This window comes from Cnephaeus nilssonii, assembly GCF_951640355.1.
Source record: "Cnephaeus nilssonii genome assembly, chromosome: 15".
Taxonomy (NCBI): Eukaryota; Metazoa; Chordata; class Mammalia; order Chiroptera; family Vespertilionidae; genus Cnephaeus; species Cnephaeus nilssonii.
In genome coordinates, this window is record NC_137086.1 from 61,552,846 (window position 1) to 61,579,242 (window position 26,397).

At 49.7% G+C, this 26,397-nt stretch overlaps 1 protein-coding gene across 1 annotated transcript in view; it reads left to right on the forward strand.

The window, feature by feature from the left end:
• The window catches only part of FER1L5 (fer-1 like family member 5), a gene marked incomplete at its 5' end in the record, with an annotated part of 50,159 nt that overhangs the window by 10,223 nt on the left and 13,539 nt on the right, over positions 1-26,397 (forward strand). The window contains 17 exons of the mRNA XM_079792236.1: positions 277-339; positions 1,077-1,127; positions 7,081-7,111; positions 7,940-8,055; positions 8,239-8,362; positions 8,803-8,855; positions 9,965-10,033; positions 12,565-12,608; positions 12,702-12,784; positions 12,855-12,949; positions 14,481-14,609; positions 15,744-15,921; positions 22,577-22,701; positions 23,532-23,632; positions 24,290-24,467; positions 24,540-24,695; positions 25,762-25,893. Coding sequence (XP_079648362.1) covers positions 277-339; positions 1,077-1,127; positions 7,081-7,111; positions 7,940-8,055; positions 8,239-8,362; positions 8,803-8,855; positions 9,965-10,033; positions 12,565-12,608; positions 12,702-12,784; positions 12,855-12,949; positions 14,481-14,609; positions 15,744-15,921; positions 22,577-22,701; positions 23,532-23,632; positions 24,290-24,467; positions 24,540-24,695; positions 25,762-25,893 — 1,728 coding nt within the window. The remainder of the gene's footprint in view (positions 1-276; positions 340-1,076; positions 1,128-7,080; positions 7,112-7,939; positions 8,056-8,238; positions 8,363-8,802; positions 8,856-9,964; positions 10,034-12,564; positions 12,609-12,701; positions 12,785-12,854; positions 12,950-14,480; positions 14,610-15,743; positions 15,922-22,576; positions 22,702-23,531; positions 23,633-24,289; positions 24,468-24,539; positions 24,696-25,761; positions 25,894-26,397) is intronic.

Consider the following 26,397-nt stretch of genomic DNA (forward strand, 5'->3'; position numbering starts at 1 on the left):
GACAGGGCAATCTGGAAGGAGACAGAGGCTCCACTCTCCACTCCAGGGCGCTAGCTGGGCCTCCGGCTGCTCACAACAGGTTCTCTGGAACCCCCACCCCGCCCTTTATCCAGGCAGGAAACCCTCCAGGAGCCGGCAGGCCCCTGCTTCCTGCGGAGGAGCGGGAGGGCAGTACACGCTGAGGGACACTGAAATGGGCACCTGACAGGAAGAAGCCCACCACTCTGAGCCTTTGGGTTCACTGAGAACCAATTCCATCCCCATCCTGTCCTTCAGATCTTCTTCCAGAATTTCCATGAAGTTCCTGCAAAGTTCTTCGATTACACCATCTTAATCCAGGTAAAGAACCAGAAAAGATGGGTCCACTCTCTCGTCCCACCTCAATCCAGGAAGCACTTCAGTCCCCCCAGCCCCACCCTTAGAGCCAGAGTCACCGCAGATGGTCTTTCTGACCTCAGGGCAGCATCTCCACCACCTTCTTCACTCTCCTGCAGCCCAGACCCACATTCATTCATTCATTCATTCATTCATTCAGCAACTATGGAATGCCAACTGCTAGGCCCTGACCTGGACACTGAGGTGAACAAAGCAGCATCTCCCCATGTGCCAGGGCTCTCATGCCCCCAGAGGACCCCCTAATATCCTATCGAGGGGGCACATTCCACTCTTCTACCAGAGGAGCCCGGGAACAGTGGTGAACATGTGTTTATCAGATGCCTCGTATGTCCCAGCACAGAGCTGAGGAGAAGGAGGAGGCCACCCCCTCCAAGAGTTTCCACGTTGGTGGGAACACAGGCACACAGGAAACACCAGGACAGCAGGTGGTGAGAGTCGAGCGCGACACCTGGCTTTGTGTTGATCTTTGGGTTGAGCAAGTGACTTGGCCTCTTTAATCCATTTCCTCATCAGGAAAATGGAGCTAAAAACCGGAACCCCACAGGGTTTCTCTGAGAACGAGAAGAAACCTATGTGGATGTGCAGAATCGGCTACTGGGATGTGCCCTTGCAGCTCCGGCCCTGGGCGCGGAGGACTCTGGGCTGTGTGAACTGAACTCTTTCTGGCCCTTCCCCTGCAGGTGCAGAACGCCTCAGCGATAAGAGCCAATTCGGAGATCGGCAGATTCCAAGTGAGCACTGGAGGAACGGGGAGGTTTGGGGAAGGGTCACAGAGACCCACCCACCCTGGGCTCCACCCCCAAGGCCAGGAAAGGACTTGGATTCTCGAGCGAAAGATCCAGCTTTGAATCCATCTACCTACTGGGTGACTTAGACAAGGCATTCTGAGCCTCTGCTTCCTGTAAAGGAGGAGGATAACTTCCTCAGCCACAGGGTTGCTGTGAGGATTAAAGCACATCACATTCCTGAGAACGCTGGGTGCCATGTTGACGTCCCCACACTTATAATGAGATACAGGTCAAGCCTCTGTCTCCAGGAAATGGGAGCAGAGGATCCAAAAAGGCCAACCTAATTGTCGGAGGAACCGGAAAGGCTGCTACCTGTGAGGACAGAGCGAAAGGTTTGCTTTGGAAAGACACAGGCTGAGATGAGGAAAGTTTACACATCACAAAGGGCTGCGCAAAGATCCCCCAAATCCAGGAAGATCAGAAGAGGTAGGATTGCCAGGTTAAAGACAGGATGCCCATTAAATCTGAGTGTTAAACAGCAGGCACTTCGTAAATAGAAGTATGTCCCAAACACTGCATGGCTCCTCACAAAATATTGCAGGGGACAAACGTATACTGAAAAGTAGTCATTGTGTACGTGCAATTCACATTTAAGCAGGCATCTGTATTTTTATTCAAATTTAAGCAGGCATCTGTATTAAACCTGGCAACCCACAAAAAGCGCTTCACCTGTTAGTGTCGCTGCAGGAGGAACACATGAGGCCGGAAGTGGGAAAGATTCTAAATGTATTGTTACATTTGTGACAGAAGGGCTGAGAACAAAATGCCATCAGCAGGCCAGAGTAAGGGGAGTGGGATATTTATGTCCACCGTAAAGGTCAGAGTAACCGGTACGACCAGGTGCAGGTGGGAGGGCGGGTGTAGGTGGTCCTTTGGAAACTGGGTAAGGCTATTGATGTCTTTTGAAATCTGTAATGAGAATAACAGGAAAACAGCCGGGAGGGGCGAGCGCCGTAAGCTGACTATAATGGAGCACAGAATGAAGAATGTGCCTAACATTCCAGCCCGTCTTGTTTTTTCCTGTAACCCGGGCTTCCTATAAGCTGAGGTTGATGGAGGAGGCCGATCTCGTTCTTCTGTAACTTCTTCGTGCTTAGGTGGGATGTACTGGTAGCAATGTCCCTATTTAATCGGTGATTGAGGAAGGGGATGATATCTAGTGTAGGTCTGGAATAGCATCATTTTCCCTATAGATCTGTTGGCAATTGCCTGAATGTGGTTTTGGAGGAAGGAGGAAAAGGCTCTTAGGATGCCTGGGCCAAAGAGGAGTGCCAGGAAGAGCATTAAGAGGGTGCGACTAGAGGGAGAAGCCAGGAGGTCCAGTTAAGGTCTGTAGCCGGCTGCCCAGGATTCCGAAAGTTGTTGTCGGACTTTTGAGGCCCTGTCAACTAATTTCTTGGCTCCATCCCTTACTCTGCCAGACTGGTTGGCATAAAAACGGCATTTTTAAAGTACTGAGTGCAGGGGAAAGATAGAGAATATGCCCAACATCACCCTTGGAAAAGGCAAATTTAGGACAAATTAAAGTTAGGTTACTTTCTCACTACTTGTAATAAGCACATGAACAGTCATGAACTGCCTCCTCCCCCTCCCCCCACCCGCCCCCCATCTTACTCTCCAAGCCACAGTGCAGGCTTTTGACAAAGGTAAGGTGACCAGATTTTAACATTGGTAAAGCGGGACACCATTGACCTGGCGGGGGGGGGGGGGGGGGGGTTCCTTTTTTTTTTTAAATATATTTTATTGATTTTTTTACAGAGAGGAAGAGAGAGGGATAGAGAGTTAGAAACAGTGATGAGAGAGAAACATCCATCAGCTGCCTGTTGCACACCCCCTACTGGGGATGTGCCCGCAACCAAGGTACATGCCCTTGACCGGAATCAAACCTGGGACCCTTGAGTCCGCAGGCCCACGCTCTATCCACTGAGCCAAACCGGTTTCGGCCGGGGGGGGGGGGGGGGGGGTAATCGCTTTTGGTTTTTTTAATAAAAGGAAATTCACTTCTTAGATCATCGTTGAATTTGCATCCTCTTTTCTTACTCATTATGTTAAAAATCTAAAAAAAATAATTTAAAATTACATTATAAATTATTATATACATATTGCTTAAAAACACAGTAAGTAGGTACATAATTTTTATTTATTTATTTATTTTAACATGAACATATTTTATTGTTAGTTTATAAATTAAATTAATTTGATTGTTATAAAGTAACTATATTTTAAAAATTATTTTAATCCTATATTTCTTTCTAAATAATAACAATACTAACTTGTATTATTTTTCCTCTGAATTTGCCGTAACATAAGTCGTAAGTGTCACTTTCAAGGCCGGCACTAGACTTTTTGCCGCCACTATAAAGTATAAATAATACAAGTACTGTCTGCTAAATTCAAGAAAATTTATGTATTTATGAAATAAATAAATAAATTACTTACCTAAATTATCTGAATAGCTGATTTGTAATGACATCACTTGTTTAACTAGCTTATTAGCACGCAGTACGATGTGTATCGTCTGAGAGACAGTTACAAAATGTTTTCGTTGTTGCCAATCCCAAAATATACCATTGTTCATTAAGTCCAAACAATGGTGGTCGAATTCTAACAACTGACCAACAATGCGGACTTTGATAAGCAGTTCTCGATAATCAGTTCTCAACAATTATTTGTTATTATTAAAGTTTAACATTATAAAACTAACAAAAATAATATAAAACTCATATCCTGGCTAAATAGCCACATGGCCGCCGAAAACCGTATATTCCCTTCCCGTTCTCCCGCCGTTCCCTAGCTTGTCGTGCATTCTTTCCAAAAATCGGGACTTTTTTAAAATGCCGCGGGACGCGGGACAAATAGTTAAAAATCGGGACTGTCCCGCCAAAAGCGGGACGTCTGGTCACCTTAGACAAAGGCCACTGTGAAATTTTCAGAGAATAACCAATCATATGAATTGCTGAGTAAAATACAGAGGGCAGAAAAAAACCCTGAGCTTTTTTAAAAATATAGGTCACTTTTTCAGAAATTTTCAACATACACAGAAGTAGAGAGAATAGTATAAATTCCACCTCCCCATCACTCAGCTTCACCGATTCATTGCAATCGGTTTTTATCCACACCCAGCCCGTTGCCCCAGCCCCACTGAATTACTTTGAATCAGATCTCGGACATGACAGTTTAATTTCAAACATTTCAGTGTGTAGTTCTAAAACATATCTTATTAAGCATAACAAATATGACTATCACATCTAATTAAAAACCTTTCTAATTTGGTGTTCAAATTCCCCTAATTGTCTTGTGAATTCCTTTTACAGTTTGCTCAAACCAGGAACCAAACCAGGTGCATACATTGCAGTTGCTTAAAATGTATTATCAGGACTCTTTTATCCTGTCGGTCCCATCCCCCTTTTTCCTTTCAATTTATTTATTAAAGAAACAAATTTGTCCTATAGAGTCCCCCTCCGCTGCCCCTTCTGGATTTTGCTGATTGCATCTCCAGAGCATCAGTTCTCAAGTCCCTCTGCCCAGGTACTTCATCTCGAGGAGGCTTCACCAGACTTGGGTCAATTATTTGGCAAGATGGCTTCAGCAGGAGGCACAGAATGTCTGTTGGTCTCTCTTTTTATGTTGGTAACAGCTATTGATGACCACTGCCTAGATCTACTGCTTCATTAGGGATGACTGAAGTTTTGGGTGTTTTTTTAGGGGTGACTGAGTTTTGTTTCCTTCCAGCTTTATTGAGGTATAAATGACATATAATGAATTATACACATTTAAAATATATAATTTGATACATTAAATAATACATATACACCCGTGAAACCACCGTCATAATCAAGATAATGAACATACCTGTCACATCAATCATCCCCAAAAGTTTCCTTGTGTCCCTTTGTAGTTTTTGCCTCTAACCCCCAACTTACCCCCTCCCATCCCCAGGCAACCAATGGTCTGCTTTCTGTAACTATAGATTGCTTTGTACTTTCTATAACTTCATATAAATGGAATCATACAGCATGCACTTTTTTTTTGTTTGACTGCTTTCACTCAGCATAATTATTTTGAGATTCATCCACACTGCATATATCAATAGTTCATTTTTTTTATTGCTGAGTAGTATTCCATTGTATGGATATACCACAGTTTGTTTATCCATTCATCTGTTGATGAACATTTAGATTATTTTCAGTTTTGGGCTATTACAATAAAGCTGCTATAATATCTATATATCTATATATCTATATCTATCTATATCTATCTATCTATCTATCTATCTATCTATCTATCTATCTATCTAAAAGTCTAAGTGACCATTATGACCAGTCAACCGAACAACCAGTTGACCGGTTGCTATGATGCACACTGACCACCAGGGGGCAGATGATCAATGCAGGAGCTGCTCCCTGGTGGTCAGTGTGCTCCCACAGCTAACCTCCTGCGGTCCCTCCCCTGGCTGACCAGCCCAATCGGCCACAATCGCCGGTCAGGCTGAGAGACCCCCACCCATGCACGAATTCATGCACTGGGCCTCTAGTTGATGTATAAGTCTTAGAGTGGACATATGCTTTAATTTCTCTGGAGTAGATATATAGAAGTAGAATGACTAGCTCTAATGGTAGGTGTATGGTTAACTTTGTTGTTGTTTTTGTTAATCCTGACTCGAGGATATTTTTTCCATTGATTTTTAGAGAGAGTGGAAGGGAGGGGGAGAAACAGAGAGAAACATCATTGTGAGAGAACACATCTATTGGTTGCTTCTTGCACATGCCCCAACCAGGGCTGCAATCGAGATATGTACACTTGACCAGGACCCTTCAGTCCACAGGCCGACGCTCTATCCACTGAGCCAAACTGGGTAGGGCTAAAGAAAATTCTTAATGGTGTTTTTCTAAAATTCCAAACAAGCTTTATCATTTTATATTCCCATCAGAGGTATATTAGAGTTCCAGTTGCTCCACATTCTCATCAACACTTGATATAGTACATCTTATTTTTTTTTTTTAGTCATTCTAATTATGTGTAGTTGTATCTCATGGTGATACACTTCCCTGATGACTAATTATGTTGAGCATCTTTTCATGTGCTTATTTGTCTTGAATATATCTTCTTTATCTGTTCAAAATGTCTGTTCAAATTTTTTGCTTGTTTTCATTGGGTTGTTTTCTTACTATTGAGTCTTGAAATTGTCTTCTATATTCTTAAGTCCATTATCAGATATACAATTTGGAAATATTTTCTGCCAGTATATGACTTGTCCTTTCATTTGTTTGATAGTGTCTTTCAGAGAGCAGAAGATTTTTAAATTTCAATGAAGCCCAATTTATCAGATTTCTTTTATGAATTGTGCTTTTGTTGTTGCATCTAAGAAATCTTTGCCTACTCGATCCAAGGGGGTATGGTTTTAAAGCAAGCCTAACATGCAGGATCTGGGGACTGCTCTGGGGACCCTTTAGATGTGACCTACAGGGGTGGCCTTGCTCCATAGCACATCAATGCTGTACCACATCCTCCAGCCTCAGTCAGAAACCTTCTCACAGGAAAAGGGAAAACTCATAGTCTCTCTGCCAACAACTCTCTTGACCATTCTCTTCCCCAGACAAGAGGAGCCCTTCCCACACCCAGGGCCAATGCTGTGTTGCCAGGCAGTGCTGCTTGGTGGTTAAGTGTCCTTCCAATCCAGGCCTCCCCATTTACTAGCTGGAAGACTGTGAGCACTTCCCTCAAACTCACTATCTTCCTCGGTAGAATAGAGGAGACATGGACCAACTTCTAGCTTATTGCAAAGACTTAAAAAGTTAGGGCAGGTCAAGTGGCTAATATTGTCATCAGCGTAGCTGGTATTACAAATCTTGGCTGGAGGTGCTAATTAATCTTTATTCCACTCTTGTCTTTTCAGACAGATATTGGTTTTATCTACCATTCTCCAGGTAGGTAAATAGTTGTTGCAAATATGTGTGCCTTCCAAGAAAGACCAGGCCATGTGTCAAAACATCACAAAATCTCTGTATGTTCAACATATGGGGAGAGTATTCAAGGGTGTGAATTATCTTCCATACTTGATAATATTTTATGGTACTTCATGGCATCTTATCTTGTTTTATAAGAACATCTTTCTCTTTAAAACTGAAGAAATCCCTTTGGGTCAAACGCTAATATTTTAATGCAGCCTTGGGCTGACTTTTTTTATTTTTATTTATTTATTTATTGATGAGAGAGAGAAAGAGAGAGAGAGAGAGAAACATTGATTTGTTGTTCCATTTATGTATTCATTGGTTGATTCTTATATGTGCCCTGACCAGGGATTGAACCTGCAACCTTGGAGTATCGGGATGACGCTCCAACCAACTGAGCTACCTGGCCAGGGCCAGCCTTGGACTGACTTTCTATTTTTGAGTCCATTGGGGAATTGAAGTTTGAGCAGAGATTTCCTCTGTGACCTGGCCATAACATACCAGGTTAACGTTGGGACTTAAAGTTGGGGAGAATTCTTGTCTTTCTCAGACCAGGATAGTAACAACTGTATGTTCCCAGAATGAGAAAGAGGGGTCCCTGTTTTCTAACGGCATTAGCTGGCAGCCTGGTGAGTGCACTATCTTGGCTTAATGGTAGGAGTGACTCTCATTGTCCTACTACTGGATAGCAATCAATATATGAGACATGTTTGCACACCCCTCTCCCACACAAACAAAGCTTGGTTTCAGGGGAGAAAAATGGAGACTGGAAGCTGGTCTCCCATGGACCCTCTACCGCTCCAGGTCACGCACTCCACAGGAGGTGGTTAGGCCTTTGCCAGCCAAATGAACCCAACAGTGGTGTGAGAGGCTACCTGAAGGTCACCATCTGTGCTCTCGGTGTGGGAGACCAAGCCCTGGTGAGGCTCCCCCATATCCAAGTAACACTTCCTACCCTGACTGCTTCTGTGGGGCACTCCTGGGCCTTCACATGCTTTCATTTGTCCACGGTGTCACTTCAGACTTGTCCACTTATTCCCCCCAGTGCCCTTGGCCGTGACCTCCCTGCAACTTTGACCCTGTCAGCTCTCTGGTCTCTCCAGGTAGATCAAAAGCTGCCCTATGATGCTGATGACACCAAAATTCACATCTTGAAGTCAACAATGGTCCCGATGAACCTGGCCTACTTACAGTTCTTCATCTACTGTGCAGAGGACCTTCACCTCAGTGAGAGTCAGGGTGGCAGGGAGGAAGTAATTCTGAGGTGCCCTACGTGGTGGCACCCTAGGTCCCCATGGGGTTTGCCTGTTCCATATGGACACTAATCTAAGACCTGGGGTGAAGGGAGGGTGAAGCTAAAATCCACCAAGAGAAGTTTTATGGAGGCCCCATCACACCCATTAAATTGGGCCGTATTTTCCTGACCTGTCTTTGATGCTCAGGAGCAGAAGTTCACTCTGCCAGCCCCATCCCTCTGCCTTTATGGGTCATGACACAGAACAGCACAACACAGAGACAATGAAAATGGGAGAGGTCCTGCCAGGGGGCGCCAAACCACATTATGGGGGAGGGTTTTACGTTGTTCTATCACCTCTCCATTTCCTTGTCCTCAAAAAAAAAAAAAAAAAAAATGCTGTCTCAGAAATCTTTTAACTTCTTGTTTACAGAGAAACACCATTTAGTGAGTCCAATGTTGGAAGTGGAACTAATTGGGGAAAAGGTAAGTGTAGAAAGGGTGTGTGGCTTAGAGAAATGGTCACCTAGAAAGAAATAGTGTGGGGGTAAGACTCGGTTGGTAGGCAGGACCCCAGGAATCATCTGCCAGTTCTTCCATTAAAGGGCCATGTGATCCCACTGGACCAGGAACTCTGTGAAGGTGGAGCCATGGCTTAGCCACTGCCTCCCAGAGCTGTGCCCAGTGCCCAGCATGGAGAAGATGCCCCCTGAAAACCAAAGATACAAATGCCTGATGAGTGAGTGACTGAATGAAGCAACATGCTGCAAATGAGCCTCACTGAACCCGGCGCCATCCCTTCCGAGCCTCTGTTCCTTCATTTATAAACTGAGGGTTCTAGCAAGAGAGTTGCTGATATTCCATGAACCTCTATGAACAGAGTAGCATTTTCCAAAGTGTGCTGATGGATGCTTTGTGCAAAAAGGATCCTATGTTCAAATTCGGTGAATGCTGGGTTAACAGGTTTGTCTCAGAATTTAAAAACCATCATTTCCACCATGTTCTACCTATTAGAAGTCATTAAATCCAGCCTATATATAAGGGGAGGGGTTAGTTAGTGTTCACTTTTCGAAGGAAGTAGGGCCAAAAAACCAGTGGACATACCTTAGAACCACTCTGAGCATGGTTTGGATTCAGGATCTAGATAAGATGATCTTGAGCGATAGATGAAACATATTTTTCAAAATTTTTAATATGTCAGTGTTTTTCTGAGTGTGTATTACAAAGTTTAACCAGTCCAACTACCCTTTGAGTTCTCTGACATGACTGCTTAGATTAAGACTAGATTTTAAAACGATGCTTCGAGAAGAGGTGCCATGTGTGCTGCTGCTGTTGGGGCTGTTTTGATCACTTTTCTGTTGGGATCTTAGAGTTTATCTAACACAATCTAAGTGTTAAGGAATCGGAACCTGGGTAGGTGCACAAAGGACTAAAGTTGTAGCTGATGAGAAGTTGTCCAAGTGTCTTTAGGCCAAGGGAGTCCCATGGGCTACAGACAGCGTCCTTCTGTGGGCAGACCCGAAGGGCTGGAAGGTGAGGCCTATGGAGGGAGCAGGGGACAGATTGGCGCTGACACTGCTTTGGGATATTCCCAGCTGAAGACACAGGTGAAGACCCAAACTGAGAACCCGATCTGGAACCAGATCCTGACCTTACAGATTCAGGTATTACCATCCCATCATGCCTGCCCTCCTCCCCTGCCCCACAAACGGAAAGGATGTTTGGGTGTTGGTGTGTGTATCAGTGTGGTGGAAGGGGGGGCCAAGAAGCACGTGAGGGGGGAGGGCTCTGCCTGATAGGGAGCACGAGGAAGCCCAGGACTATTATGGAAAACCTTACTACATCCAGGACTAATAAATAAGTGGGCCATTCAACTGACGGTGCCAGAAAACTTAAATGTGTCCTTTCACTTACATTAAATAACAAAACAACCGTAAAGATTGTTTTGTTATTTAATGTAAGACTCATTCTAAACTGTGGTATGAATTATCTCCTAGGCCAAATGCCCAGGATAGAATGTCAGCTCTTTGTTGATGGCCTAGAGGTACCATGGGCCCATATTCTGGGCTACATGTGGTTGGGCTATTGGTTCCTACACCAAATGCCCAAGAGGCTCTTCTGTGTGGCGTTCTGAGGCCTGATTTTTATAGCCTTGCAGTCCTTCTCGGTCACTTGTCAATGGTGTGGATGCCGGTTCTCTTCAAGCCCTGGCAGCCAGGCTTCCAAGAGCCGTGTGCACAACGAGGGGAGGCAAGTCTGAGGGAACCTGAGCACTCTCATGAGCGCAAGGCACAGAACTCAGGCGGCCATCTATTCGGCCACCCAGAGAGTGTTTGGGTTCCTTATCTTACATTTGTGAGACATAAAGTTAACTAAAGAACTCCCCTCTTCCCTCCTTTGGAACCTCCTCCTCGCTCTCTTAGAAGCTTCCCCAGTCTGCCTCCTAGTGAGTCATCATTTTTAACCATTCCACATACTCCCTACCTCCTTAGGTGATTTTATAGACTCTTAAAGTAAGATGAGAGTTTAGAGGGCCAAGTTCATCCCCCACCCTTGTCAAGCTCACCCTCACCTGTGATGAGGCAGGACCCTCAGATGCTCAGCTGCCATTAGGCTCAGAGCCAGCGGCCCAGGCCAGGCCTCCTCCATCCCTGAAGAGGCCTTCCAACAGTTAAAGGCATCCATGCGTCCCCTGGGCCCTCACCCATTTCTGACAGGACACGATGTCCAGGACTGGGACCGCTTGGATACAGGCCTGATTATTACTGGTCCTCTGGAAATGCAGCAGAAAGGTGTGAGCCTCACTCTGATGTGGCAGGATGTAGTCACCCTGCACAAACGGTAGCCTCTGAGGCCAGCTGGTCAGGGCCCCAGCAAGGCAGACAGCAGGGGGAGCGCTACTGAAATGGGGGGGGGGTGCCACTTTATAGTCCAGGGGCCCCCGGACAGGAGGGGAGCCAAGGCAAGGAAGTGAGAGGAGAATTTCCAACAGGGAAGCTGGAAAGGTAGTTTGCCCATGAATTTGAATTTGGTGGATTCATAACTTTGGAAGACCTGGGTGCCTGCTGGTGCGCATGTCTCCACTTCCAACGTCCTGCCTTCCCCTGGGTAATTTCCTCATTTCTTAATGCCCAGCTGTTCAACTGGAAAGCCTTTCCCTACCTCCCCTTGGCCCCCAGCCTGCACAGCAAGGGGGGGCATGCACGAGGAGAATGGAGGAATGGAAGGATCCCAGCAGGGCCCCAGGAACTGCTATGGGGGAAGAGGAGGCCCTGGCTGAGAAGATAGGGGACCTCCTCAGGCCTCAACCTGACAGCTGTTTTAAACATGGACTTTTTTGTTGTCTTAATTAAAGGAACCCGGTAGCAGAGTAGAGCTATGACTCAGAAGCGTGGATTCCAATCCTGACTCCACCCCTTACTGTGTGACCTTGAACAAGTCCCTCTGCTTCTCTGGGCCTCATTTCCTGTCTGCAAATAGGGACAGTCCCAGCCCTCACTGGGCTTAGGCAGTGTTGTTAGGAGCTCTGAGGCTGCCTCGGCCCTCGCACCTAACATGAGAACTTCAGGAACTCAGCTTCTCTGTGCCTCAGTTTTCCTGTCTGAAAATGGGACTAAGAATAGCACCTAGCTAATGGGGTTGTTGGGACTCAGTTGGTACAGATGATGATTCAGTACAGGTCGGGGGACATGGGACACCTCCTCTCCCTCCATGGATAGCCATTGTTGTTTACTCTTTATGGAGATAGATGACCCCCTGGTTGAAGTTAACTGCTGACATGATGGAGACATTCTAGGCTCAAGACTTCCCCCTTGAGAGGGTTTGGTATTTATACTATGCCGGGCTGTGTGAGGACTGTAGTCATGAAATCCACAGTCCCAGAGGACCCAGGTCTCCCGGGTCCTGAGCTTAAGCAATTAGGGGGCCATTTGAAGAACAATAATACAAAATGATCATGAGACACAGCCCTAGCCTCTCCCAGGGCTTTGCAATGACCCATGCAAGAAGGGGTCCTAAAGCTTAGGGTCCAGAAGCTCCCGTGGTAAATCCATCTTGGCTGTAGTTAATGGCTCGTTGGTAACTAAGCCAGGCCTTGGACCTGGACCCAGGACTTCCAAGTGCGTGTGGTCTCTGTGAGGACTGGACCCTCCAAGCATGAACACACACCCACTGTGTCTCTCGCCTCCCCCTGCAGCTCCCCTGCCTCTCCAGCTACATCAAGTTCAGAGTCTGGGACTGGTGAGCAACCAGGTGGAGGCTGGAAAACATGCCAGGGAGGGGAAAATTGGAGCTGGGTCAGGGGCTCAGCCAGCAGTATGCATTTCTCTCCAGCCCCAAGGGCAAATTCTGGAGTGAAATCGGGACTGTCAGCCTGATACTCAACCAGATCTCGTCCACCGGAGCAGAAATGGAAGGCAAGCAACCCCCCTGCCCCCCTCCAGTGCCTCTCGCACCTGGCCGCCCTCTCACCCTCTCTTCTTGCAGGAATGTACTCTGGTTTCCTACCCTGCTTTGGCCCCAGCTTTCTGACTCTCCATGGGGGTAAAAAGGCCCCTTTCCAGATCCAAGAAGAAGGCGCTGTAAGCCTCTCATGTCAACTCTAGGGAACAGAGGAGGTAAAACCGACCATGTGTGAGGCACTGGGGCCTGGGAGATGCCTGGGGAGGATCCGGCCCTGGTTTCTGTCCACCACATGCTGGTAGAGAACATGAAGCCTGTATGTAAATGGCCGTGAATGTGTGGGACGCGTGCCATGGCACAAGAAAGGAACAGATGGAGGGCACTGAGATGGGATCCTGGGTAAGATTTTCAACAGGTGGAAAGGACCTATGAGACAAAAGAAGCAGCAAAGGTAAATGTAGAAAAGCACTGGGGTTATTTAGACCTGGTGACAAACGCCAGAAAACCAAGTCCAATTGACTTACAAGAGGGAATGGGGCTGGAAGGCCTTTGAGTGAGGAAGAGGCAGGCGCCAGAACCTCAATGCCATCAGAAGACTCTCCCGCCCTCTCCATCTCTCATCTCCGCTGCTGTCTAGCCCTGGCCTCATTCTTTCCCACTGCAGTCAGGTTTCCATGCTGGTACTGTGTTCCCGGGACTCTCTAACAGGGCCAGGGAAGCATTCTCATTGGTGTCCTTAGGTCACATGTGCTTCCCCTGGGCCAATCACTGTGGCCAAGGCACAGGACATGCTCTGATTGGCCAGGCAGGGAGAACACAGACTAGTTATCACAGTACCCTCCCAGCAGGAAGCATTTATGGGATCTGCAGGCCAAATGCATGAGGGGGAGGAGCAAGCTAAAGGGTGCAGAAGAAGGTTCAGGGCCTGGAGCAAGCATGTCAAACTCACGGCCGGCGGGCCACATGCTGCCCACAGCGAATATTTTTGGGGCCAGCCAATATAACTTTATGTAAGAAATGTTTTAATAAAAATTTCATAACTTAATTTTTACAATATCCTGTTATACATAATTATTAATAACGAACTACAACGTTCACTAATGACTGATTACTATAATCATGTTGCATTCATTTCCCTTATGCATCTTAGGCACAGGCGAACCATTTCCCTCCCTTAATACCAGCAGCGAATATTTTAGCAACCAATGGCCATGTCATTAGTCTTGGACTGACTTGTTTGGTGTGCACAACAGGAAATATTTTGCTTTCAGAGAACAAGAAAAATAGGCTTATTTGCGTTACACTTATTAATTTGTGCAGTTATTCAGTGTCTGGTAAGTTAATGTTCAAGAAAAAATATTAATTTTTATTAAAATGTTCTCTGATTTTATGTTAATGATTACTCATTTATTTCAGCCCTTTGTATTCAGCATGTCTCTATTGAAATAAACCTACATTTCTATGAAAATTGAAGCTTTTGCTTTTTTGTGGCCCACATAAACTTCAACCTTGTTTATTTGGCCCGTGTTAGCCTTTGAGTTTGACATGCTTGGCCTAGAGGTTTCCAGGAACACTGTGTCTGGGGTCTGGAATTCCTCCCTGGGGTTGAAGTTACTGGACAATTGTGTCTTTAATGCAGAAGTGTTGGGAGATTGGCCTGCTCTGTTTCTCTCATCCCCTCTCTTCCCACTTTCCTCTCTCTTATCTTAGAGTATCCCCAGCTCTGTTAAGGACGGTTTGGAGTATCGAGGTCGGGTCTTCCTGGAGTTAGTCACCAACATCAAGTCCCAGCCAGACACTAGGATAAAGGACCTCTCCCAGGAAGTGACCACTGTAGAGGTAACCCAGGAAGAAAGGGGCCCTCTGCCCACCCCAATCAGTGGCCACAAGCTGAATGTGGTAATGGGTGCATGAGGATGGTGGTCAATCCACCCGAGTCTTTCCTGAGCCGCTAGAGCATCCTGCTGTGCCAAATCCCAGGTGGCCAGGGGACCTAGTAAAGACAAGATAAGGCTTTGGCTTAAGGAAAGGGTCATCTAGTTAAGCAGGAAGATTCTAAGAAGTATTCCAAGAAGCTTGGATTTCTTCCTGAAGGCAGGGGAAGGCCATTGAGGCAGCAAAATGTTGAGAATAGGAGGGAGTAAGGTGAGGCACTCACTCACTCACTCAAGAGAAATGGTACAGTTACAGGGGAAGAGCTTTATAGGAGAGAGCTGGTTCCAAAGGGACTCTGAATGATCAGAGCCACCAACTAACAGGACATAAGAAGTGAAACCCATTTCCCTGAGCTGATGCCCATTTTCTGCCTCAGGTGGGAGAGAGAAGTTGCAGATGGTACTTGGAGACAAGTGCATAGCAACTTGGCTGGAAAGTGGAGGGAGACAAGATCAGGTGGTTGCTGAGGGGAGAAGGAGGGCTGTGTTTAAGACAGGGGAGACCTGAGCTAAGGAACAGACTGGGAATATGCAAGAGTAGGGCAGAGGTTGGCAACAGAAACAAGAGAGGAGCTAAGATGATAGAAAGAGGCCCCTGAGCAGATGGGAGGCTTGGTGGGAGGAGGGGGCTTGAGAAGGGGCAAGAAAGGATGTATGTGTGCAACTTCTCCATGCACCCCTGCCCACACTCAGTCTCATCTGAGAAGAGCATTCAGGCCAAAAGGAGAAGAGTGGTGTGGTCCAACACGGGTGTAGGTAGGTGGCTCAACCACAGCCTCACCTGACCATCAAGAAGACCCTCTTGCCCAGTTTCAGGAAGGGAAGGAACCAGGGTTGGCCGGGTGGGGGAGGGGCAGGTGATGGAGATCCTGGAAGGAACTGCCTCCTTGATCAGCCAGGTGAGTAGGAGTCAAGGCAAGGCATTGCGTGGGGGTGGGTTTCAGTGATGGTCTAGCTCCCCTCATCCGTGCCCCTTCCTGTCTTTACAGCCTTGTTCATCTTGGCTTATGTGCTGGGGGTCTGGGGGTTATTGTTTTAGAAGCACAAGAACCGCCAAAAGTATGGGCTGTGCATCATCTTCCTTTCCTGTACCATGATGCCCAACTTTAAGGACCTGATCCAATTCGAGGTCAGCATTGGCCACTATGGAAACAAGATGGACCAGAATTACAAGCCTCTCGTCTCAACTACACAGTATAGCCCAGTGATATATGACGGTAATAGTCAAATCCAGCCAAGAGGTGGAGAGCATCCCCTGCATGCCAGGCTCTGGACCTTGTAAGGGTATTAGCTCACGGAACATTCACAGGCATTGTTAACCCATGGTTCACACATTAGGAAAGTGAGCTTCACGGAGGTGAAGTCACCTGCCAAACATTGCACAACTACTGAGTGGTGAGCCCACAAGAGTTGAAACCAGGTCATGGCTTCCAGTTCTCCGCCACTACAACTCCCCCAATCCCATCTTCTCCCCCACTACCCTGAACTACTCCCATTCATCCATGCAACTTCCACCCACTGCTCATCTGCCTACCTGCTATCCATCCATTTCTCTTCATCCAATATCAACCTATTGAACACCCATATTGGGCACTAGAGAGAAACGGTCCTCAAAATGCGGTGTCTAGGCAGCAGCATCAGTATTGCCTGGGAGCTGTGAGAAATGCAGATTCTTGGCCCCACCCCAGTCCTAAAGAATCAGAATATCTGGGGATGCAGCCCCACAATCCAATTTAGCAAGCCCTCCAGGCGATTTGGATGCTAATGTTTGAGAATCGCTGCTCTGGAGGAATATGGGCTCCCTTTCACCTTCATCAGTTTCACCATCTTGTCACCCATTGAGAGGCTTTCCTCTCAGCTGACAGTCACTGTATTCCTCTTCTCTGCCTGTTCTTTTAAGAACAGCTTTGTGTGTGTGTGTGTGTGTGTGTGTGTGTGTGTGTGTGTGTGTGTGTGTGTGTATCTATCCTATCTAATAATAGACAAATATGCAAATTGACCATACCTCCGTCACACCCACAAGCCACACAAACCATCCAATCAGAGTGAGCATGTAAATTAACCCAAACCAAGATGGCTACAGCCACAGAGAGCAAGGTTTCCCAGGTAACAGAGGAAGCCAAGCTTTCCGCCTGCCCTTGCCAGGCCTAAGCCTCCACTCAAGCTACAAAGTTTCAATTATAGAAGGTAAACAAATTCAAACAAATGGTGGCAGAATGGAGCTTGAGAGAGCAGGCCAGGGTTGCCGCCGGCAACAGGGGAAGCAAAGCTTTCCGCACACCCTGTCTGGGCCCACCCGCTTAAGGCAACAAAGTTTCAATTATAACCCCAACAGAAATGGCTGCCGGCCACGGAGGGAGCCCCAGGCTTGGCTCCTCTCCAGGCTACAAAGTTTCAATTGTAGAAGGAAAATAAATTCCAGATACCAGGGCCTTCGCTTGGGTTGCCAGGGGGCGTGGCTGGCCTGCAAACCACCACAGGCCCCTCACTCAGGCCACCCCACACCCCAAGGGAACCCCCATCCTGATCCGAGATGCCCTTTAGGGCAAACCAGCTGGCCCCCACCCCTGTACCAGGCCTCTATCCTATCTAATAAAAGAGTAATATACAGATTGATCATCACTGCAACACACAATATAGCTGCCCCCATGTGGTCAAAGATCCTGCCCCCATGTGGACACAAGATGGCCACGCCAGCAGGAGAGGGCAGTTGGGAGGCACCCAGCCTGCAAGGGAGGGCAGTTGAGAAGGACCAGGCCTGCAAGGGAGGGCAGTTGGAGGTGATCAACCCTGCAGGAGAGGGCAGTTAGGGGTGACCAGGCCGGCAGAGGAGGGAAATTGGGGGCAAACAGGCTGGCAGCAGAGTGGTTAGGGGGTGATCAGGAAGGCAGGCAGGCAAGCAGTTGGGAGCCAGCAGTCCTGGATTGTGAGAGGGATGTCCGACTGCCCATTTAGGCCCGATCCCACCAGGATCGGGCCTAAATGGGCAGTCGGACATCCCTTAAGGGGTCCCATATTGGAGAGGGTAACAGGCTGGGCTGAGGGACAACCCCCCTTCGTGCATGAATTTCGTGCACCGGGCCTCTAGTATATATATAAAAGGCTAATATGCAAAGTGCCCCTGCAGGAGTTTGACTGGGAGACAGGGAGTTCTATCGCTTACTATGACGTGTGCTGACCACCAGGGGGCGGCACAGAAAGAAGGAAGGCCGACAGCAGCCGGCAGCCAGGGAAGGGAGGCCCAGGTCCACAGCCAGAGGCCCCAATCGGCCCTGATCACCAACCAGGCTTAGAGACCCTACCTGTGCATGAATTTCTCACCAGTACTTGATGGTGCCGTTTGAACTTTTTGCCAATCTGGTGAATGTATGTTATAATTGAATTTATTTGGGTGTAAATTATATAGGTTTCAGGTGTATAATTCTATAATACATCATCTGTATATTGTATTGTGTGTTCACCACCCCAAGGAATCTGGTGGATGTAAAATGATATAAGATCTTGATTTGCATTTTCCTGATTTACAAACGAAGGCTGAGCATCTTTTCACATATTTACAAACATTTGTTCTTCCTCATCTGTAAAAGCCTATATACCTTTTATCCATTATTCTATTTGGCTGTATTTTTCTTACAGACTTATATATTACTAGAGGCCCAGTGCACGAAATTCATGCACTGGGGGGGGGGGGTGTCCCTCAGGCCAGCCTGCACCCTCTCCAATCTGGGACCCCTCGGAGGATGTCTGACTGCCAGTTTAGGCCCGATTGTGGGATCATGCCTAAACCAGCAGTCGGACATCCCTCTCACAATCCAGGACTGCTGGCTCCCAACTGCTCACCTACCTGCCTGCCTTATCACCCCCTAACCACTTCCCTGCCGACCTGGTCACCCCCAACTGCCCTCCCCTGCCAGCCTGGTTGCCCCTAACTGCCCTCCCTTGCTGGCCTGGTTGCCCACAACTGCCCTTCCCTGCCAGCCATTTTGTGGTGGCCATCTTTGACCACATGGGGGTGGCCATCTTGTGTGAGGGTGTGATGGTCAATTTGCATATTACCTTTATATTACATAGGATTACTTGCAAACAGTCTGTGGCTTATTTTTTTTTTCAGGTTTATAACTTTATTAGGCAGTCAGCAGTTAATTCTCATCCACATTAACTGTTTGCAGATTTTTATGCATTCATTGGTTGATTCTTGTATGTGCCCTGACCAGGGAATGAACCTGCAACTTTCACACATCTGGACGATGCTCTAACCCACTGAGCTACCTGGCTAGGGCACTTTTCATTTTCTTAATGGTGTCTTTTGATGTGCAAACATTTAATTTGGAAGAAGTCCATTTTTTTTTTCTTTTATGGTGTCATATCCAATCCAAGAATTGTTTGCTTAACTCAAGGTCATGTAGGTTTCCTCCTCTTCCTTCTTCTAAAAGTTTCACAGTTTTAAAGTTTTACAGTTTTAGTCTTACATTTAGCACTACGATCCATTTTGAATTCCTTTGCATTTTTCCCCAGCACCATTTGTTAAAAAGATTATCCTTCTCCCAATGTTCTATTGTTTAGGTTTTCTACTCAGGGGCCCCGTTTGGGTTCCACAGCTCTTGGTTTTCTTCCGTATCTGTCCTTTTCCACCAGTCCTTCTTGACGCTTTCCATTTCCTTCGGCCACTTTTCTTGTTTCTATGCTTCTGACTGCATTATCTGCAAGGTCTACTCTCTCCGGGGCTGCTTTTTCTACTCTGCTTCCTTTCTGTGATGCTTCTGTTTTCCTTTTACTTGTTTTCTGAGTTTTGCTGGCTCCCATTTCCTCGTCTGTCTCCCCGGTTCCTTCTGGGAGTGTGTTTTTGCTGGCACTTTCTGCTCCCTGCTCCGTCAGGCTGGGCTCCCTGCTGTCTGTCTTGGTCCTCAGGTCTCCGCAGGTGACTTCTGCTGCACTTCACCCCTTGGGGCTCCTGGGGCAATCACAGTTGCTTTTGGCAGTCCTTGGGTGTATTTTGAGTCTGAAGATTATATCTGTCTCCTTGTTTTGCTGAAAATGGAGTTATTTTCCTTCTCCTTGTTGCTTTTGTACGCCATCCAAGAGTAGAAGAAGAAAATTGCCGTTTTGTGTCCTCATGCTCCTATCTGAAAACCCCAGCCTGGGATCTCTGCTTGTTTATCGTCCTAATCATTCCCTCAGTGCCAGGGTCTAAAGCTGGTGCTTTCCAACAATTCTGAAAAATTATACGATACTTTTCTTTGAAAATGAGCCCCCCCCCCCCCCTTCTCTCTTGTATCTCCTTCTCAAATTCACTCTACCATCTGTGGAAGTTCTAATTTTATTCTTCATATTTTAAATCTCTCTTCCATATTTGTCATATCTCTGAGCTGCATTCTACACCATTACTTCTAGGGCTTCTAGAAAAGGCTGTAGGTGGCCATTTGATTGACCACTTTTTGGCAGCTCCTGTCCTCCTCTCCCCTCTTCTTCCACATAGCATTCTCCACCGTTTGACACACTGCATTTTATGTATTTATTTTGTCTTCTTTGCCCCCACTGTTTTTTAAATTCTTAAGTAAACTTTGTATGTGAGTCTAACATGTCTATGGAAAAGTACACAAACCGGAGTGTCCAGCTCAGCAAAGCAGACGTACCCCTGTCACGACATCCAGACCGTGGAAGAGTCCCGACACCCCAGAGGCCTCTGGACCCTCCAACCCCAAGGGCAGTCGCTCGCCTAGCCTCCAGTTCGTTTTGTCTGGTTCTTTATATCAAAGAAATCATATAGTATGTATTCTCATGTGTCTGGCACCTTTTGCCCATTATTTTGTTTGTGAAATGCATTCACAGACCCAGATGTTGCTGGGAGTAGTCACAGCTCATTCTCATTGCTGTGTAATGTTCCATTGTGCAAATAGACCATCATTTTTTAAATATATTTTATTGATTTTTTTTACAGAGAGGAAGGGAGAGGGAGAGAGAGTTAGAAACATCAATGAGAGAGAAAAAAATTGATCAGCTGCCTCCTGCACACCCCGCTACTGGGAATGTGCCTGCAACCAAGGCACATGCCCTTGACTGGAATCGAACCTGGGACCCTTGAGTCCGCAGGCCAACGCTCTATCCACTAAGCCAAACCAGTTAGGGCTGTACTATTATTTATTTGTCCTTCTACTTCTGAGGGAGATTTCAGTGGTTTCTAATTCGGGGCTATGACGAATGGAGCTGTGATGAACATTTTCTGTCTTTTGATAATGCCGTGTGCGCCTTGCGGTTGGGTGTACACCAAGGAGCTGAACTGCTGGGTTAGAGAGCGTGCACCGGTTCTAAGCTGCTCATTTTCTTGGAACTTTACTTGTGGAACCCTTTGGGACTTGGATAAAGCGTCATGCCCCAGAGAGGGTTTGTCTTTTTTCCCTCTGGTTACTTGGGGCACTGCCAACCAGAGACCACTTTAAATTTTCCGCAGACCCTACAGGTGGCCTGAATGCAGAATGCAACCTGCATGAGGGCCCGCTTGTGGTAACAAATTTGGGGGAATTTCCCTGTCCCCTCGCCCCAGAGCCATGCTGGAGGCAGGTATGTTTCCTCACCGTGTTCTTCTGCGCGGTGGGTTATTTTTCATTGACTGAGGGTTTAGGTTTTGAGGTGCCAGCTCTGCGTGGCATATTACTTTGCTGGGGCTGCCATGACCAAGCACCACAGACTGGGTGGCTGATAGCATCCCAGTCCTGGAAGCTGGACATCTGAAACCAAGGTGTCGGCAGGAGTGGCTCCTTCTGGTGGGTCTGAGGGGCAGGCTCCAGGCCCTCTCCCAGCCTCTGGTGGCTGCCTGCATGTTCGGTGTGCCTTGGCGTGTAGGCACAGCACTGCATCTCTGCCTCTGTCTCCCTCTGTCTGTGTCTTCACAAGGCCACCATCTCCTCCTGTCTCTCCTCCTCTTATAAACACACCAGGCATATTGGGTTAAGGACCCAGCCCACTGCAGTATGACCTCATCTTAACTAATTACAGCTGCAATGAATGACCCTATTTCCAAATAAGGCTGCATTCTGAGGTACTGGAGGTTAGGACTTCAATTCAACCCATACCACATGGAGTCCCCTGCTAGACTGCCCACCGTGGCAGCGCTAGGCTTTCTCTCCTGACCCCTGAGCCCGGGCAGTTGCCAAAAAGAAGTACAAGTTCTCCAAGATTTGCCAGAAACTCAGAGGACAGGAGCCAGCTTGCTTCCACTTGCCTCCGACATTCTGCTTTATTTTTGGCTTCTGTGGTTTTCTTCCTTTTGCGTCAACCCAACAACACACCTCAGAAAAAGATCCCTAACGTTTCATCTAGGTTCCTCCCCTCATTTTAATAAGAAACATCGCCAGGAACCCACTCATCGTGGGTTTAATCCATGCTTGCCCCAACCCCCTCCTCCACACTAGCAGGACCTTTATGTTCGATGTCTGTCCATCCCAGCCAAACCCTAGGTCTCCTCCTGAGCCCAGGGCCCACTCCTCCCCGGCCTTGCAGGCCACCCAGAGGTAGACCTGCCTCCAGTCATGCCTCTTGCCTCAGTATCTCGCTTGAAGTTAAGGGCATGGGGCTGTGCAGCTAGACGCCTGCATTATGGCCGCTGGTGGTGCCACTTCAGGCAAACTACTTCCCAGCCATAGCCTGGGTTGTCCCACCTGCACACTGGGGGCTTTGAAAGGCTGCGTGACACCCCGAGCATGATGGGTACTCGATCAGGCGGCCCACCCCCTGGTGGGAGGGCTCCAGTTAGCATTCTTAGCAGATGGCATCCTGGAGGAATGAAGTAGCTCAGTGAAGGTCCTCTGAGGGACACACTGAGGAGACCTTCCAGAGACACTCAGACACCCCCCACCCCTTATCTTTCTGTCTCAGGGAACATCTACAATTACGTGCCCTGGTACAACACCAAGCCGGTTGTGGCCCTGACCTCCTACTGGGAGGACGTCAGCTTCCGCGTGGACTGCCTCAACCTTCTGCACTTCACTCGGGACCGCCTGGTGAGTGGGGAGGACCTGTCACCGAGGGGAGGTTTGGGATAAGGAGTCACAGTCAGAGGGAACCGGTCCCTTGGCTCACGCATGCCCTCCACACCAAGTGAGATGGAAGTGCCTGACACGGGCTGGGCTCTGAAGACACCAAGATGAGTCAACACGGCCGCTGTCCTCGGCCTCGGCCTCGGGGAAGTCAGAGGTGCGCGTAGTCCACCGCCGCAGCCAGGGCTTCAGAGGCTGAGCAGGCACCGGCCAGGGGGCAGAGACTGGGCGGGGGAGGGGACATATGGAGGAGGTGTTCGAAAAGGAGGTGACACTTGAGCAGAGCCCTCAAGAATGAGGACTTTGCTGGGGGCATCGGGGGTTTAGAGAAGGGAACAATGTGCAAAGCCATGGAGATGTGAAGGTTGAGGGTGGTGGGGGCATGGAGGTGAGTGCGAATAAGGCCAGAAAGCTGGGAGAGGTCAGATCACAAAAGGTCTTAGGTGTCTGTTAAGAAAAGAAGCCACTGTGGTTTTAGACAGGAGAGCCACTCAGCTATGACTGGTGCCTCCACTCAGATATGCCTCCTGGCACATGGGAAGGGAAGCCACCTCGGGATCTGGGCCCCTCCTCGGTCCATCTACCCTGGCTCCTTCCTGCTCCCCCTTCTCCTGTGGGAAGGTGGGAAGGGTGTGTGGGATAGTCACCCCGCAAGGGCCCACGACAGCCTTGGACTGGCATCCCCAGGTTGCCCCTCACAGGCTCCCAAGTCTTGACTGAAAATGTCGGGCGAATCAGCCCTGTAGCTGCCTGGGTGCCCCATGCTCACCTGCTCTCTTTCTCCTGCTGGGCAGAAAGCCAATCTGGACACCCTGAAATCTATGCGGAACCCGAGGGACCCCGCCCTACTCCCCCAGTGGAGGAAACTGCTGAGGGACCTGGTGGAGGACTGCAAGTAGGAGCAGGGTGCCGCATCTGAGCTGGGGTCCCCGACGGCACCCTCCCCACGCTGACCCCACCTCCTCAGATCTCTCCCTGCCTTGAGACCCAAACCACAGAGCAGCTCTCCTCCCCCATCAGGCCTTGCAGAAAATGGCCCTCACCTTCCCCACCTCCCCCGACCCCACCCTGAGCACTGCCCCTGCTGTCCCCACTCCGCCCATCGCGCTCCCACCAAACCAAGCCTCTCAGTGTTTCCAGACAAGCCCTGCCGGCCCGGCCCCTCCCCTTCCCCCTGCTGCTCCTCTCCACAAGGCCCTCTTCAGGGCTCTAACTGTTCCCGAAGATTCCTTGTGAGGCCGCTGCCTGCCCCGCACCCCATTTGGATCCCCACTGCTACACCTCGGGGTTTGGTTGCCTCACACCCCTCTCCAAGAGGTGTGAGCATAGGCCTGGCTCACTGCAGGGACTGGGAGGGTGGGGAGGGGGTGGGGGATGAGAAACTGGGGGCCAGGCCTGCGGTGAGCAGGCCTCTCAGGAAGGGTGGGACAGGCTCCCTGCGGCAGGCCAGCAGGGGCTGGGCAGGATCGCGAGTCCAGGGAGGGCACATTGGCCTCAAACAGGGCCCGAGGCCATGAATGGCCCAGCCCTCTCCTCCTGGTCCTGGCCACAGGCACCCTCTGCCCTGCATGATCGATCAGCCCAAAGCCACGGAACTGGACAGGAAGAGGTGGCAGCTCCGTAGCCTCCTCCTCAAGGAACTGGCCCAAAAGGCCAAGGAAGTCCAGCCTAGGGACATGGTGGCCACCGTGGAGGGCTGGCTATACCGCCTCAACGCCGTGCTCCCCGAGGTGGGTGCGGGACCCCTGGCCGGGAGCAGGCCGCGGAGCCTGTGCGCGGGCCTGACTCTCCTGCCGCGGCAGCCCCAGGTGAGCATCCCGGACGTGATGATCTGGCTGATGGCCAAGGAGCAGAGAGTGGCCTACGCACAGGTGCCCGCCCACAGTGTCCTGTTCTCCCCGACGGGGGCTCTGCACTGCGGCAAGTTCTGCGGGAAGACACAGACCCTGCTCCTGCAGGTGCGGAAGTGGGAGTCCTTGGGCAGCTCCGGTCCTGGTGCGGGGGAGGCCCAGAAACACCCCAGGGAGACTCCCTGAGCTCTGGGGGGCTCCCATGAGCCTCCCCGAGGGCCGGCCCCTGCCTGCTCCCAGGCTCTTTACCAGGCAAGTGGGGCGGAAGTCTCCAGAGGAAGGAAAGCCCATCAGCATGAGGCCGACGCCCAGTCAGTGACCCTAACAATGTCCCCAGATTGCCTCCTCCGTCATCTTCACACCACACGTAGTTCGTCCTGTTCTCTCTCCCCTGGACCACAGTTGGGTGCAGTCCAACATATTCAATGACTGTAAGGTTTGGGCACCAGCCCATCACATCAGATATAAGCCATAAATAAGGCTCCCACCCGCTGGCCACAGCCCTGCTTCCAGCCCGCCCCAGCCCCGGAGGCAGGTGGGGACGCGCGCCTGGCTTCCCACTGCGTCCTAGAGAGGTTCCACCTCCCTGGCCTGACCCCAGTCACCTCTCCTCCTCCGCCCTCTCAGGCCCCATCCCCTCAACAGTCAGGCCATGCTGGGCTCCCCCACACCGGCCCGCCCTCTGCCCTCCTGCCATCTTGAGGCCCCTCTGTGCCCGCTGAGTCCTCTCATCCTGCAAGAAGCACTGGCACTTGATCCCTGGCTGTACCGCTCGCTGGATTGTATGTCCGCGGCCACTGCCGGCCGTGCCCAGCCTCAGTCTGTTCCTCTGTAGAATGGGCTGGTGACCGTGACACCCGCTCACGGTGGGGTGTGAGGGTCAGAGCACCCTGAGCACCGAGCCGGCACACGGTGAGAAGGCACTCGGTGATCGCTAGGACCACTGTCAATGTCACCGTCATCCCTGCTGCCCCCCGGGCGGCACTGCCCCCCTCCCCTCAGCCCCAACTAGCGTGGGGTCACATGTACAGCCATCGGCTAGCTCAGCTTCGTGTGGGGCCCCTGCTCCCGGGGCTCAGGGTGAAGGAGCAGGTGTGTGTGTGCCCCTCCCTCACCTGCCCCCCTGCCCCCGGGGGGCCCACACCCCTGTGGGCTTGACCTGCCTCTGACTCAGTACCCAGAGGGTGAAGGGCGGAAGGACTCGCTCCCGGCCCATCTCCGGGTCTGCATGTGGCTGGGCAACGTCACAGACAGCTGGGACCTGCAGCTGCTCCGAGAGGGCGAGGTGGTCGTGTACGCGGAGACGGTGAGCGGCCGGGGGGGGCGGGGGGTGAGGGGGACAGAAGTGAGGGAACTGCAATGGCCCGGCACCGAGAAAACGTTCCCAGAGAATCAGATTCTGAAGGGGTCTGATGGAGAAAGGCAGCAGGCATTGGAGTGACCGCGGACACTGCCCGCTTGGGGTCCCCGGTTGACAAGCCACAGGCATGTGGTCACTGAGTGGTCCCCTGGGGCGGTCACTCTCTCCCTAGTGCAGTTACGGGGACTTTCTCCCTGTTAGTTCAGAGCATGTGAGTGAGCGAGGCTCCGGCTTGCAGGGGCCTGTCCATCACCAGCCGGGCAGCCTGGGGCCCCACACCCCTCAGCTGGGTCCTTCAGGCCAGGCCGGTGGTCCCGGGGAGGGGGAGGCCTGGCACTGTCAGAGGGACAAGAAACGGGGCGCCTTCCCACAGGGCAATGAGCCCAGGGGGTGGGTGAGCAGGGCTTAGGCTAAGCTGTGAAAGCGGAAGGGAAGTGGGTTTGAGTTTCA